We start from the raw sequence: 15318 nt of genomic DNA on the forward strand, positions 1-15318 counted from the left end.
TTTATGTCAGTTACAGGAAGGTCTGAAGGAATTCATAAATAAGGCTCTGCCAAAGGCCAATGATTTTGAAAAGCCCAGTTCCCACTTATTATTATGCAAGTTAATATGAAATAAGGATAGATAGTGAAGCAAGGTTAGTAATAAACTTGCCATTTCTGGTTCAGTATGTACATTTTATTAGAAACATTATGGGAAACTTGCAACAATATTTTCCTGTATTCTTATGATTTATATTTACTGTTTCCTAGTATGATTTGATTGCTTATTGTACCTTATGACCATTATTAAGTGTTGTACCTTATGATTCTTGACAAATGTATCTTTTCTTTTATGTATACTGAGAGCATTTCTCCAAGACAAATTCCTTGTGTGTCCAATCACAGTTGGCCAATAAAAGAATTCTAATTCTGTAAAGTCAGTAGAACATAAATATTTCCCCCTGGTGATCAGTGCATTGGTTTTATGAATTCTCATTCTATTTATCTATGATGTTTTTCAAAAGCCAGGTTAAATCAGATAAATTAGGAAGAATATTGGATGCTCTTTTCCCTATGCTTAACAATAGTTTTATCTTCATCAGGTTATTCTCTCTCTCTCTCTCTCTCTCTCTCTCTCTCTCTCTCTCAATAAAAAAATTATTCACATATGAATAAAAAATTAGATGGTTTAATTTTTCTAATCTTGTGAGCCGCTGAAAGGGTTCAAGGTTTTTGCTAAGAAAATTTTGGAAGAATAACTTTATGAAACACTTCATTTTTCTAAGGTCCCTGATCTGTAAAGAAGAAGCATGCAACAATGGTGCACATACAGCAGTCCTTTAACGTTCCACTGGTTGGTCCTTGTTCATTTTCTACAACATGCATATAGGAAAGCACACAGAACAACATGCGTAGAAATCACACTTAAGCATTTTTAAGTTTATATGAAATATCAGATGCAGTGATGTTTTTATATCAAGCCTACAGGTTATCTGAAAGATTGCCTCTTCCTGATTACATCTACCTGACCCATCAGAATGGGAAATCAGGGAATGCTATGGGTACTCTCTCCTAAAAAGGTTCAGCTAATGGGATCAAGAAGAAGGGCCTTCTCCATGGTGGCTCCCTCCCTGTGTAACATCATCCCCACAGAGATAAGATTGGTCCCCACTTTGACACACTTTTCGCAAGGCCCTGAAACCTGGTTTTGCCAACAGGCCTGGAGACCCAGAGTAGGATGGGCCCATCAAATGGCTTATTTGATTGTTGCCACTGGGGGTGGTTGGTTGGAGGGTTATTCCTTGCTTTTAAATTGAGTTTTTATCTTTGTAAACCACCCAGAGTCATCGAGAGGGACTTGGGTGGCCATATAAATTTTCTTAAATTTAACAAAATAGAACTATCATTTTATATTTGCAGAAACTTCTTTTTACTTCTTACCTCGTTAACCTTTATTATGGCTATGATTTTCTTTTTTAGGTCTTCTTAATGGAACTTCATTGAATCACCAGTCTTAACTTTTTGAGCATTTCCTTCCATTCATTATTGTTCTAAAAAAATTGCTTTGTAGGATCATTTTTCCTAAGTCTATTTTTCTCTTTTTGAATTCTGCTCTTTGCTTATCTGGTTAAACATTATATGAAGCTGTGATGCTTATCAGCATGTTAAGAAACTCTTTTTGTTCCTCCATAATTATGCAAGCATTGCTTTGATCCTGCTCTTCCAGCCTTTTCCAGTTCAGGTATTGTAGCTATGAATACATCTAGTGAATCATAAGAGCATTGTAAGCTTGACAAACAAGACTTTTTTTTTGCTTGGGATAAAAAGGAACACACCTAAAAATTACTTGGCTTAGAAAAACACCTGTTTTTCTCTCTCTGCATTTGTAGCAGTGTGGTCCTTGTGTTTTTAATCCATTTCATCCTCTGAACAGATAGCTCTTCTTTCTGTAGTTTCTTACCCTGAAAATCAGCCAACAAAATCAGAGGAGGTGGTGGTGGAAGATTCTCAGCTTGCCAAAACTCAGTCCAGAGCAAATTTATTTATGGCATAATTCTGCATATTTGGAAATCATGTCACCTCAAGCAACAGCCGAAACTTCAGCCTTTGCAATATTTGCAGGTTAGCTATGGGAAGGCTTTGTGTGGTAAATGGGTACAGCTTGAAAAGTTTACTCAACATCTACCCTCTGGGGTTACTGATGAAAGGGTGTTTTTTGTTGGGATAGTTCTTAAGCTTCTTTTTCCCCTCCCCTTTTTCATTATCCAAGTAGATGTTGCTTGCTGCATGCGAAAACTCTTGCTTGTTTTCAGGAGGTAAGTAGCTGGGGGTTTTTTGTCATAATTCTGTCCTTTCAGAGGGATCACTACAATGCTTTTATTCATTCATTTGCATCCATGCTCTCAATCTATCCAAGAATGATGCCACTTAGAAATACAGTATCTGTATAATATAATTATACAGTTTGTTATATGCTTTTTGTAAAATGTGTTTGCAATAATAACTTTGCAAATATCTATTGTAATTATGGGGTTTAAAAAAGAGGCTTTGATGACAACATATGATGTGTTAGCATTGTTGAGCAGGAAATGGGACTGATTTTCTTTTATTATTTTCCCCCCACTGGAATGTTCAGTTTTCTTATCCTTAGTTCAGATTTATGAGGGGTCAAAATCAGAAGAAAAATAAAAAAAATATGTTTTCAAATATCATCATGTTTCAAGCTGCTTATGTTCAAGATAAATATACTTAGTAGGGTTATTACCCATTGTAACTTTTAGCTCTACAAATAAGCAAAGGAAGTGTTTATTACTTTATGGAGATTGAAAATTGTCTTATCACTATGCAGAAAGAGTTTTACCTATTTATTCTGTGTAGAATAGAGAAGGGTGGTGATGGAATATCACAGTGGAAAAAAATCAAGTGGCTGAATCTGTAATGCTTTGTCTAACATCTTTAGGCCCTGTAACAGAGTGGCAGCATAAAATGTTCTTTGCTCAGATATGTCTGTCATACAACAGATTGTTCCTGGTTCCACTCTGGTTTTGTGGAACTGTTTCCCTTTCTTCCTCTTCCTTTGAGATAGCCCTTTATCCAATAAGTGAATATATAATATATTCATACATAAAACTCTGATACCATAATGTATTTTATTCAAGTGAAATTAAATGAGTAAATGTCATTTTACTCTTCCATTTTAGTTGATGTGATCTTCGTAAGAGATATATTCTGGCATGAAACTGACATTTAAATTATTTCACCTATGACTTAAAATATAACACAAGGTTTAAACACCTTTAGCAGTGCCTAACTCATTTTATTTGGACTTGGAAATTAAGCAGAATTTGACCTTAGTATTTGGGGGGGGGGGCTTTAGCCAATGAATAGAATAGGAATTTGAGTGCTTTGGCCAATGAGGAGAATAGGAATTTCCCACCACTGTTGGAATCCCTGTATCATGCATGTTTAAAAATATGTTTACATAGCTAGTGCTTTTCCACCTTTTAAAATGGATGCAACTAAATTTCTGATGTGTAACAGATGGCTTTATTTTGGCATTTTACTGTCACACTGGCTTTATGAAAAGTTTGTGCTCTGTTGTAAAAAATGAAGATAAGATCCAGATGTTTCCAAGATAATGCCATTGCCTCATCATGAAACTTGAAAAGTTTGCTGAAGGTTTAGCACAACCAACCTTTAAAGGTATTTTTGAAAATTGATCAAGTGCCCTCAAGCTGTCTTTGTCTGTTAGCAATCACATAAATAGATTTTCTCTGTGACAATCTATCCCTAACTGGTTCTTTCAGATCTCACAACAGTGCAGTATAGTTTTCACTAGTAAACTAATGCAACTTAGGAGTTGTAGAAAAGCTTTTAACAATTAATTCTTTAAAGTAAATGCATCTGGATAGCTTTTCAGATGATTCATGTGAATGTGAAAATACCTTGTTGAAAGGTCTCCACAAAGCAGGTTCAGAAATGTCCTTATGATGTGGGCTTGAATTTTAAATCATAATATTAAAGATGAACGAGCAAATGGTTGCATATTGATTGAGTAGGTGAGAGTGAGGTTGACCTCAAGCATCTTCATGCACATAAACTATTAGGAACAGTTTGAAAACAATTGGATTATTATATCTGTATTGTGAAATATTGAGCTTTGAATTGATTTTATATGCAGTGACTAGAGAAAAAGCCTTCTGGAATATAATAAGTAGTCCTTGACTTGCAACACTTCACTTAATGACCATTCAAAGTTCTAACAGTACTGAAAAAAGTGACATGAGTGTTTTTTATGCTTACAAACAAGCATCTCTATGGTCACATGATCAAAATTAAAATGCTTGGCAACTGAACTCATATATTTATGACAGTTGCAGTGTCCCGGGGTCATGTGATCACCTTTTGTGATCTTCTGACAAGCAAAATCAATGGTGAAACCAAATTCACTTAATAACCATGTTACTAATTTAACAACTGCAGTGATTCACTTAACAAGTGTGGTAAAAAAAAGATTGTAAAATGGGGCAAAACTCATTTAACAAATGTCTTGCTTAGCAACATAAATGTTGGGCTCAATGGGGGTCGCAACTCGAGGACTACCTGAACTTGCCATTAATGCTAGTGCTGCATTACGAGTGATGCCTTCTGTTCTATGGTGCGATCAAGAAAACAATGTTGATAAACCAGTTTAGGAAAAGATCTATCACAGAGACGCTATGATTCCATGCCAACTATAAAGGTTCAGTTGAGTTTTGGAGAAGCCTCTCTTGATTGATTTCTAAATCTTACTGAATTGGCTAAACTGATAGAATTTTCAGTAAAATGTTTATTTTTATTACTAAACTGTCCTTTAATTTTTTTTAATGGAACAGTGTTGAAAGCTTTAGGTATATTGAAATTAACATTCTGTAATGCATTTATTAAATACATTTTAGCTGTATTAAATAATTATTTACTAATGGTTGTTGGCAACTTTACAAGACTGTATTATGTGGATTACCAAGAACTGTTTGGAATTGTGGTGGTGCAAAAAAGCAGCAAATAAACAAATGTCAAGGGAGACGAATTCACTAATATATTAATAGAAATACATTATAGAATTTTATTTGTCTTTATGGCATGTTCTTACAGCAACGGAGAGAAAATGGCTTGCTCCAAGCTATATAGTCTAGCATTCCCTAATTTGATGCCTACCAGGAACATTGGCTAAGGACCATGCTGTGGAAATTGAAGTTCAAGATTTAGAACATTCCTTGGAAAGGACGAATTCCTTATATGTGGCACTAATTGTAAGAACTTTGACCCATAGAGAGCTTAACATTCTCCTCCATGCTGCATCGAGAGCCCAGGATAAGGATGGGTTGATTCCTTCCTATGACATCAATTAGCTGAGTCTGTACTAAGATATAAAAGCCAGCCCCCGGGAGAGACCCCACTTTTGACTCAGCTCCTTTCAGTCAGTAGCTGTGTCTCTGAAAGCGTTCTGTTAGATAGCAATCACCAGCGATCTTCAGTACTTTTTTCCTCGCTTCAAGCAGCTCCCAGGGATCTGGGCAGCTGCTCTTCCAGGAGAGCAGGGCTCTCTCTCCTGCAATGTTGGGAGCAGCGTTACAGAGCTCTGTGCAGGCAAGCTGGGCAGCGTCTGCAGACCTCCCCCACGCCTGCGGTTTGGAGCGATCGTAAAAAAGATCGGCAAACTGATAAGAGGGCAAGCCAGATGATCGTGTGGCTGGTTGCTGCGTTTTTCTCTTGCTGACTTCGCTTGGGGCTCTGTATAGCCTAAGGAGCGATTCTTCAATCTTGGAGCCTGTTTTCCTTTAGTCAGCGTCCCTGTTGTATCCAAGCCTTCCACCACGAGGTGAGCGGCCATTTTGTAAGCCCGGGGGCCATTTATACCCTAAGGGGCTTAATAGAAAAATAATAGAAAAAACAGCTTCTTTCCAACGCAAGAGCCTTTATTTTACAAATGGAGCAAGATAAGGCTCAGGCAGAGCTTTCCCCCCCAGTGGAACAGTCTCTTAAACCCAATAAGAGAAAAAGACGTAGGCAATGCACCCAATCAGTCCAGAGGGAGGTGGCTGCTAAAATCAAAGCTAAGGCACTAGCCCCTAAGAAGGCAACTCAGGCTGAATTGAGGGCAGAGAAGTGCAGACATGCAGCTCTAGAGAGGCAGTTCAACAGAACTATTCAACAGAAGGGAGTGCAACTACAGCAGGTTTCAGGTGATACTCGTGGGCCCCAACCAAGCCCTCCCAGGGAGGAGAAGTTATCTATGAGCCTTTCCATCCTCCCTCCTGGTCTCCTGAGGCTCTTGCTGTACAGTCAGATCCTCAGGATTTAAGCAGATCTGGGCCTTATTTCCAACAGGCTTCTGTGCCCTATGCTCCTCCCCTTCCCTCCAGGCCTTGGACCTCTCCTCAATCTAGGCCTGAAGCCACCTTCACTCCCACAGCAGCGGGCCTTCAGCCTTCTGCCTCTAACTTTGAGCATAGGCCAAGGGATATCCAAGATGTAGTCTCATTAGCCATTAGGCAGGGATTGGCTGAAGGCTTCAAGCAAATTCTTCAACCTCTGGAAAGGGTTCAGGCCCTTCTCCCTTCTCAATCTATAAGTTTCTTGCCTCATCATGCTGATTTACACAGGCCTCAGGACCTCAGGGTCCATTCTTCTCTGCCAGAATGGGAGGAGATTGATGAGGAAGGAAGGCCTTCACCATCTGAACACTGTTACTCATTCAAAGTGTGAAGAGGGTTAGTTTTTTGACCAAAATCTTTCAAAGGAAGAGGATTCTCGCCCAGAGCAGACATCCTCTGCATTGGTCTTCAAACCTACTCTCTTCAGACCATTACTCAGCAAGGCCTTGGTCACTGCCAAGCTGTTGCCAGAGGAAGTGGCTCCCGAGCCACAAGGAAATCCCTCTAGCCAAGGGGATTCACTCTTCTCCAAGCCTGTAGTGCATGCAGGGGTTTTGCCTTCTCCCACTTTGTTCCTGGACATGGTCAAGGAACAGTGCGCTTCTCCTTCAGCAGGTCCTCGCCCATCTTCTCTGGATAAGCGTTTCTACAATGTCAGCGCAGCTCTGGACAATGCCCTGGCAGTGCCTTCTGTTGACATTCCAGTTCTGGCCTCGTTCTCATCTTCTGGCACTCCCACGGAGCCAGAAGATATCTGAAACCGGATGATAAACGTTCCGAACAGACCCTCAAGCGCAAATCATCAGGCCGCTGCTTGGGCTGTTCGGGCTTCAACAGCAGCATCCTTTTTCATGAGGGCATCCATACGGTGGCTGCGCCAACTCCAGAATAGATTGCCTGCTTCTGACCTTCGGTCTCACCAAGACCTTAATAAGATTATTGCAGCGGCAAAATTCACTGCGTATGCCACTCTCAATTCCACCAAATTTGCATCCAAGGCCATGGCATCTTCAGTAGCAGCAGAAGACTTTTATGGCTCCCGAAATTGGCAGGCAGAGTCACGCCGAAAATGGAAGCTGGCTTCAGTTCCATTCGCGGGCGATAAGCTTTTTGGCGATGTTCTGGAACCTTATCTCATCGAAACCAGAGATAAACGTAAAATTCTCTCTTCCTCTGGGAAGAAAGCTGACTATCGCCCTGCTCCTTATTGCCCTCCTGCCTTCCAAGCAGAGACTTCATCTCGCTTCCCCCGCTCTCAGAGGCCGTACTCCCAACGCCAAGACCAACGGGTGGAAACATCTGGCAGGCAACAACTTTCTCCTGGTAAACAGCCCTTTCGGTGGGGAGGGGGTCGTTCCTTCCATCACTCTAAGTAATCCCTCGTTCTCCCCACCCATCGGAGGTCGCCTAGCCTTCTTTGCCTCCAAATGGGAGGAGTCAACGACAGACGCCTGGGTGCTCAGCACTATTAGGTCAGGATTACAATTGGACTTCCTAACGTCACCCCCCCAAATGTTTTTTGATCTGTCCTGTCTCTCGGGACATTTCCAGGCAAGCCCTCATGAATCAAGCCACTCAGCACCTTCTTGAAATCAGGGCTATTCAACCTGTTCCCCCTCTCAATGGGGACGTGGACTTTACTCTCGCCTTTTCATCGTTCCCAAAGCCTCAGGGGTGGCGAGCCATCTTCGATCTAAAATTTCTCAACCAATTTGTAAATACAGGCGATTTAAAATGCAGACTCTGCATTCTATTTTAGAGAGCGACCACCTCTCTTCCATTGATCTCACTGAGGCTTACCTCCACATCCCCATTTGGCCTCATCATCGCCAGTTTCTCCGTTTCTGTTATCAGAATACCCATTACCAGTATCGAGCACTTCCCTTCGGCGTCTCATCAGCTCCAAGGGTCTTCACAAAGGTTCTGGCAGCATTGATGGCATATCTGCATTCTATTTCAGTGAGGATCCAATGCTACTTGGACGACATTTTGATTCTTTCCTCTTCCATCCTTGCGGCCCATCAGGATCTGTAAATTACCCTGTCATATCTCCAGAGCCACGGATTTTCCATCAACACCAAAAAGAGCCAGCTCTCTCCCACCACCAAATTGCAACACTTGGGAGCAGTGATCGATACAATGTCGTGCCAGGTTTTCCTGTCCCCAGCTCGTGGAAAGAGCCTTGCAGAGATCATCAGCCAGATCCAGCAACATCAAATTGTCCCCCTGTCGCTGCTGTCCAAACTTCTGGGGAAGATGGTCTCCTGTATTGGCATTGTCCCATGGGCTCGGCTCCACTCCCGACCCCTCCAATGGTTCCTGCTTCCCTACCAACGAGCAGGAACCAGCCACTCATCCATCAAGGTCCCACTCCCGCCACAAATCTGGAGATCTCTCAATTGGTGGTATTCCCCGTCAATCTGGAGGGGAGTCCTGTTCAGGGACCCAGACAGGCTAGTGATAACCACTGATGCCAGCCTCCTGGGTTGGGGTTCCCATATGCAGGGCCAGATAGCTCAGGGCGTTTGGTCCAGATCAGAGCAGACCCTTCCCATAAATTGGCTAGAGCTCAGAGCCATTTTTCTGGCTCTCAAGCATTTCAGACAATCAGTGACCGGCTCTCATGTTCTAGTTCTTACGGACAACATGGCCGCAAAGGCTCATGTCAACCAGCAAGGGGAACGAGGTCCAAAGCCCTCATGAGAGAGGCTCTACGGTTGGGGTTATGGGCAGAAAAACACCTGTTGTCGATCCTGGCGGACCACATCTCTGGGGTCGACAAGTCCCAGGCCGACTGGCTCAGCAGGAGCCTAGTTGACCAGGCAGAATGGTCCATTCCTCCCTCTCTATTCAGGGATCTTTCCCTCAGATTCAGAACACCGGAGGTGGATCTCTTCTCCACTCCTCAAAACGCCCAAAGTCACCAGATTCTTCACCAGGTTTCCTTGCCAGGGAGCGGAGGGGACCAGTGCTCTTTGGTGCAGATGGCCCAAGGGTCTCCTCTATGCCTTTCCCCACTTCCCATCATTCCGGCAGTAATTCAGAAGATGTTGGAGGAACGTGCGAGCTCCTCCTCCTGGCACCCTATTGGCCAAGGAGGCCCTGGTTTGCGGACCTGGTCAACCTATCGGTGGCTTCTCCATGGAGGATCCCAGCCCATCTAATCTCCCTTTACTAGGGGCCCTGCTCCACCCAGAGCCCCAGTGGTTCAAGCTGACCGTGTGGCACTTGAGCGGCAGCGGCTAGAGGAGGCTGATCTTCCAGAAAGGGTCATTCTCACTATCCTAGCATCTTGCAAACCTTCTACAAGGCGCATCTATGATGCCACCTGGAAGGCTTTTTCCCGATGGTGCCTCAGGGAGGGTCTTTCTCCTGCTTCAGCCCAGTTGGCAGAAGTTCTTAGCTTCCTTCAGCATGGGCTGGAGAAAGGTTTGGCCCCCAACACCTTACGCAGGCAGGTTGCGGCCCTCTCCTCAGTCCTTTCATGGGGTTCGCTTCCTTCCTTATCCCATCACACTTCAGTCAGGTTTTTGAAAGGGGCTTCCAACCTGCACCCTCTGGTGGTTCACAGGTATCCTTCCTGGGACCTTCATTTGGTTCTTAATGCCCTTACAAAGTCCCCTTTGAACCCCTTAGAACAGTGTCTCTCCGTTTCCTGACTCTGAAGGTAGTGTTCCTTGTTGCCATCACTTCTGCCAGGAGGGTTTCCAAGCTTGCTGCTCTTTCCATTAGACAGGACCTTTGTTCATTTCACGATGATAGGGTTGTTCTCCGTCTGGACCCCTCATTTATTCCTAAGGTTAACACCTGATTTCACAGGTCCCAGGACATTGTTTTCCTGACTTTTGTCCTCTCCTGCACCATGACTTAGAGCGGCAGTGGCACACGCTAGACATAAGAAGGGCTCTTAGAATATACATTAAGCGCACTTCCTCCTTCAGGAAGTCGGAAGCCATGTTTGTTTCCTTTTTCCCTTCTTACTTGGGGCACAAGGCCTCTTCTACTATTAGCAGGTGGGTCAGGTCTTGCATTGAGCAGGCCTACAAAGCTGCGGCCCTTCTGGTTCCCGAGGTCTGACGGCGCACTCTACCAGAAACGCGACCACTTCGGCTGCCTGGGCGACCCAAGCACCCTTGGAAGAGATCTGTTGTATGGCCATGTGGACATCTCCATCTCCTTTCATCGGATACTACTGTCTGGATGCTTTTGCCTCGGCAACTGCAGCCTTTGGCAGACGGGTGCTTCAACGAGTGGTTCCACAGTCGGTGTGATGAGCTGGACGAGGACCCGCCCGTGGACATGCAAGCTTTGGTATGTCCCATCCTGGGCTCTCGATGCAGCATGGAGGAGAATGGGCGTTGGTAGAAGTTACCGTGAACTCCCTTTCTATCTATGCTGTGAGAGAGCCCAGCCCCTCCCTTGATTCGTCCGGAGTGGGTAAGACATATTTCTGTATTTATTTTGGGCTTTCAGATACACCTTTCAGTCTGTCAAGTATCTTCGCCAAAGCTGGGGTCTCTCCCGCGGGCTGGCTTTTATATCTTAGTACAGACTCAGCTAATTGACGTCATAGGAAGGAGTCAACCCATCCTATCCTGGGCTCTCTCGCAGCATAGATAGAAAGGGCATTCACGGTAACTTCTACCAATGCCCATTTGACATAAATATTTCTATTTCTATTTTTCATTTTTACTTAGTGCCTACATTTGGATTTTTATGTTTTTGTGTATATGTGCATACACACAAATACGTGCATTTTCTGTACAACTCTGCTTGTTTCTCTTTTTATTATAGGCATAGCTTATTTTCTGCCCTAGTGAAAGTAACTTTCTGGTCCTGAAACAATGTGTAAGATTATATAATGACCAGGGTAGATAAAGTTAGAAATGATACTATCTTATCCTCCCATATAAAATTAGAAGAATAGTTTATTGGAAGTGTAAGGTGATTATAATCACCTCATTTCCCAATAGTTAAAAAGTGTGTGTGTGTGTGTGTGCGTGCCGCAAAAGAAAGAAAATGTGTGAAAAGAGAAACATTGCAAATTATTTGTCTGAATTTTTCAAAGGAACATTTGCATTATTTTAAAGCAGTGATATTCAACCTTGGCGACTTGAAATAGGTGGGCTTCAACACCCAGAATTCCCAGCCATCAATTTAAGTCCATACTTCTTCAAGTTCCTACGGTTGAGAAGGAGCTGAACATAGTTGGGCAAATTTAACCGGAAGTGTATTACAGAACGTGGTGTGAAGCACGGCCTTTTCTCTTGGTCTTGTGATAGTTTAATAATGAGAACAAGTACATTTTCTTCTAAGGCAAGGCACAGAGAAAGGAGTTCAGCCCATATCCATAAAACAGGAATTAGCAGTTCAACAACAAATTCCCCCAAAAATAAAATAACTTGCAAAATTGGAGGTATAAATTGTAAGGAATATGTGGAAGTTGTTACACAAAGCTTGCATACTAATTATATAGCTGCATTTACTTAGAGAAAACAGGATGCTAGATCTACAAAAACAAAAAAAATTACGGTATAAATGAAAGGACATGCTTCTATTTATAGAAGGAAGAGTTCTCTTTAGTTTACTAAATTCAGCTGAGTAATAGTAGCTTCTATGTTTCGCAAGAATAAGGTGTTATTTTTCAAGCAGGTTTTGCTAAAAATGTCTGATATAGAGATTTAATTTAAAAGAAGGTTCTTGTATCCATAATGAATGGAAATTTAGTATAAATGACAAGATCTTCCATCAGCATAGGTTTTTACAGAATGCTGACTTTTTTTTAAACTCTGGGAGCCTTTTTGGTTATAAAAGTTGTCAATGTGTTTTTATTTCAAAGTCATCCTGAATTATAAGCTGTGTCATTGGTTGGATGGGCAACAACTTGAATAAATAAATAAAAACAAATAAATACATATGTTGTGTACTGTATTCCTAATTGACTAAATGATGTATATACCAAAACTGTTTGGAATTGTGGTGGTGCAAAAAAAGCAGCAAATAAACAAATGTCAAGGGAGACGAATTCACTAATATATTAATAGAAATACATTATAGAATTTTATTTGTCTTTATGGCATGTTCTTACAGCAACGGAGAGAAAATGGCTTGCTCCAAGCTATATAGTCTAGCATTCCCTAATTTGATGCCTACCAGGAACATTGGCTAAGGACCATGCTGTGGAAATTGAAGTTCAAGATTTAGAACATTCCTTGGAAAGGATGAATTCCTTATATGTGGCACTAATTGTAAGAACTTTGACCCATAGAGAGCTTAACATTCTCCTCCATGCTGCATCGAGAGCCCAGGATAGGATGGGTTGACTCCTTCCTATGACATCAATTAGCTGAGTCTGTACTAAGATATAAAAGCCAGCCCCCCGGAGAGACCCCACTTTTGACTCAGCTCCTTTCAGTCAGTAGCTGTGTCTCTGAAAGCGTTCTGTTAGATAGCAATCACCAGCGATCTTCAGTACTTTTTTTTCCTCGCTTCAAGCAGCTCCCAGGGATCTGGGCAGCTGCTCTTCCAGGAGAGCAGGGCTCTCTCTCCTGCAATGTTGGGAGCAGCGTTACAGAGCTCTGTGCAGGCAAGCTGGGCAGCGTCTGCAGACCTCCCCACGCCTGCGGTTTGGAGCGATCGTAAAAAGATCGGCAAACTGATAAGAGGGCAAGCCAGATGATCGTGTGGCTGGTTGCTGCGTTTTCTCTTGCTGACTTCGCTTGGGGCTCTGTATAGCCTAAGGAGCGATTCTTCAATCTTGGAGCCTGTTTTCCTTTAGTCAGCGTCCCTGTTGTATCCAAGCCTTCCACCACGAGGTGAGCGGCCATTTTGTAAGCCCGGGGCCATTTATACCCTAAGGGGCTTAATAGAAAAATAATAGAAAAACAGCTTCTTTCCAACGCAAGAGCCTTTATTTTACAAATGGAGCAAGATAAGGCTCAGGCAGAGCTTTCCCCCCAGTGGAACAGTCTCTTAAACCCAATAAGAGAAAAAGACGTAGGCAACGCCCAATCAGTCCAGAGGGAGGTGGCTGCTAAAATCAAAGCTAAGGCACTAGCCCCTAAGAAGGCAACTCAGGCTGAATTGAGGGCAGAGAAGTGCAGACATGCAGCTCTAGAGAGGCAGTTCAACAGAACTATTCAACAGAAGGGAGTGCAACTACAGCAGGTTTCAGGTGATACTCGTGGGCCCCAACCAAGCCCTCCCAGGGAGGAGAAGTTATCTATGAGCCTTTCCATCCTCCCTCCTGGTCTCCTGAGGCTCTTGCTGTACAGTCAGATCCTCAGGATTTAAGCAGATCTGGGCCTTATTTCCAACAGGCTTCTGTGCCCTATGCCCTCCCCTTCCCTCCAGGCCTTGGACCTCTCCTCAATCTAGGCCTGAAGCCACCTTCACTCCCACAGCAGCGGGCCTTCAGCCTTCTGCCTCTAACTTTGAGCATAGGCCAAGGGATATCAAGATGTAGTCTCATTAGCCATTAGGCAGGGATTGGCTGAAGGCTTCAAGCAAATTCTTCAACCTCTGGAAAGGGTTCAGGCCCTTCTCCCTTCTCAATCTATAAGTTTCTTGCCTCATCATGCTGATTTACACAGGCCTCAGGACCTCAGGGTCCATTCTTCTCTGCCAGAATGGGAGGAGATTGATGAGGAAGGAAGGCCTTCACCATCTGAACACTGTTACTCATTCAAAGTGTGAAGAGGGTTAGATTTTTGACCAAAATCTTTCAAAGGAAGAGGATTCTCGCCCAGAGCAGACATCCTCTGCATTGGTCTTCAAACCTACTCTCTTCAGACCATTACTCAGCAAGGCCTTGGTCACTGCCAAGCTGTTGCCAGAGGAAGTGGCTCCCGAGCCACAAGGAAATCCCTCTAGCCAAGGGGATTCACTCTTCTCCAAGCCTGTAGTGCATGCAGGGGTTTTGCCTTCTCCCACTTTGTTCCTGGACATGGTCAAGGAACAGTGCGCTTCTCCTTCAGCAGGTCCTCGCCCATCTTCTCTGGATAAGCGTTTCTACAATGTCAGCGCAGCTCTGGACAATGCCCTGGCAGTGCCTTCTGTTGACATTCCAGTTCTGGCCTCGTTCTCATCTTCTGGCACTCCCACGGAGCCAGAAGATATCTGAAACCGGATGATAAACGTTCCGAACAGACCCTCAAGCGCAATCATCAGGCCGCTGCTTGGGCTGTTCGGGCTTCAACAGCAGCATCCTTTTTTCATGAGGGCATCCATACGGTGGCTGCGCCAACTCCAGAATAGATTGCCTGCTTCTGACCTTCGGTCTCACCAAGACCTTAATAAGATTATTGCAGCGGCAGAATTCACTGCGTATGCCACTCTCAATTCCACCAAATTTGCATCCAAGGCCATGGCATCTTCAGTAGCAGCAGAAGACTTTTATGGCTCCGAAATTGGCAGGCAGAGTCACGCCGAAAATGGAAGCTGGCTTCAGTTCCATTCGCGGGCGATAAGCTTTTGGCGATGTTCTGGAACCTTATCTCATCTTGAAACCAGAGATAAACGTAAAATTCTCTCTTCCTCTGGGAAGAAAGCTGACTATCGCCCTGCTCCTTATTGCCCTCCTGCCTTCCAAGCAGAGACTTCATCTCGCTTCCCCCGCTCTCAGAGGCCGTACTCCCAACGCCAAGACCAACGGGTGGAAACATCTGGCAGGCAACAACTTTCTCCTGGTAAACAGCCCTTTCGGTGGGGAGGGGGTCGCTCCTTCCATCACTCTAAGTAATCCCTCGTTCTCCCCACCCATCGGAGGTCGCCTAGCCTTCTTTGCCTCCAAATGGGAGGAGTCAACGACAGACGCCTGGGTGCTCAGCACTATTAGGTCAGGATTACAATTGGACTTCCTAACGTCACCCCCCCAAATGTTTTTTGATCTGTCCTGTCTCTCGGGACATTTCCAGGCAAGCCCT

The 15318-nt window shown here is 43.7% G+C and overlaps 1 protein-coding gene across 13 annotated transcripts in view; it reads left to right on the forward strand.

The window, feature by feature from the left end:
• COBLL1 (cordon-bleu WH2 repeat protein like 1) overlaps positions 1–15318 on the forward strand; it is a 135260-nt gene that overhangs the window by 17980 nt on the left and 101962 nt on the right. For 2 of the 13 annotated variants that reach the window (XM_087949813.1, XM_087949814.1), the window contains exon 1: positions 1668–1719. The exons of 6 other annotated variants lie outside the window; for them this stretch is intronic. Coding sequence is in view for 2 of the 7 variants with exons in the window: in XM_087949809.1 (XP_087805935.1) it covers positions 2265–2293 (29 nt within the window). In the remaining 5 variants the exon portion in view is untranslated. Of the gene's footprint in view, positions 1–1667; positions 2100–2241; positions 2294–15318 lie in introns of those variants that run through there. 5 more of the 13 variants (XM_087949809.1, XM_087949818.1, XM_087949824.1 and 2 more) reach the window with 4 other exon arrangements.

The sequence above is a fragment of the Notechis scutatus genome, chromosome 1 (assembly GCF_049901735.1).
Source record: "Notechis scutatus isolate UNSWTSFEM ecotype Mainland chromosome 1, rNotScu1.2, whole genome shotgun sequence".
Lineage (NCBI taxonomy): Eukaryota > Metazoa > Chordata > Lepidosauria > Squamata > Elapidae > Notechis > Notechis scutatus.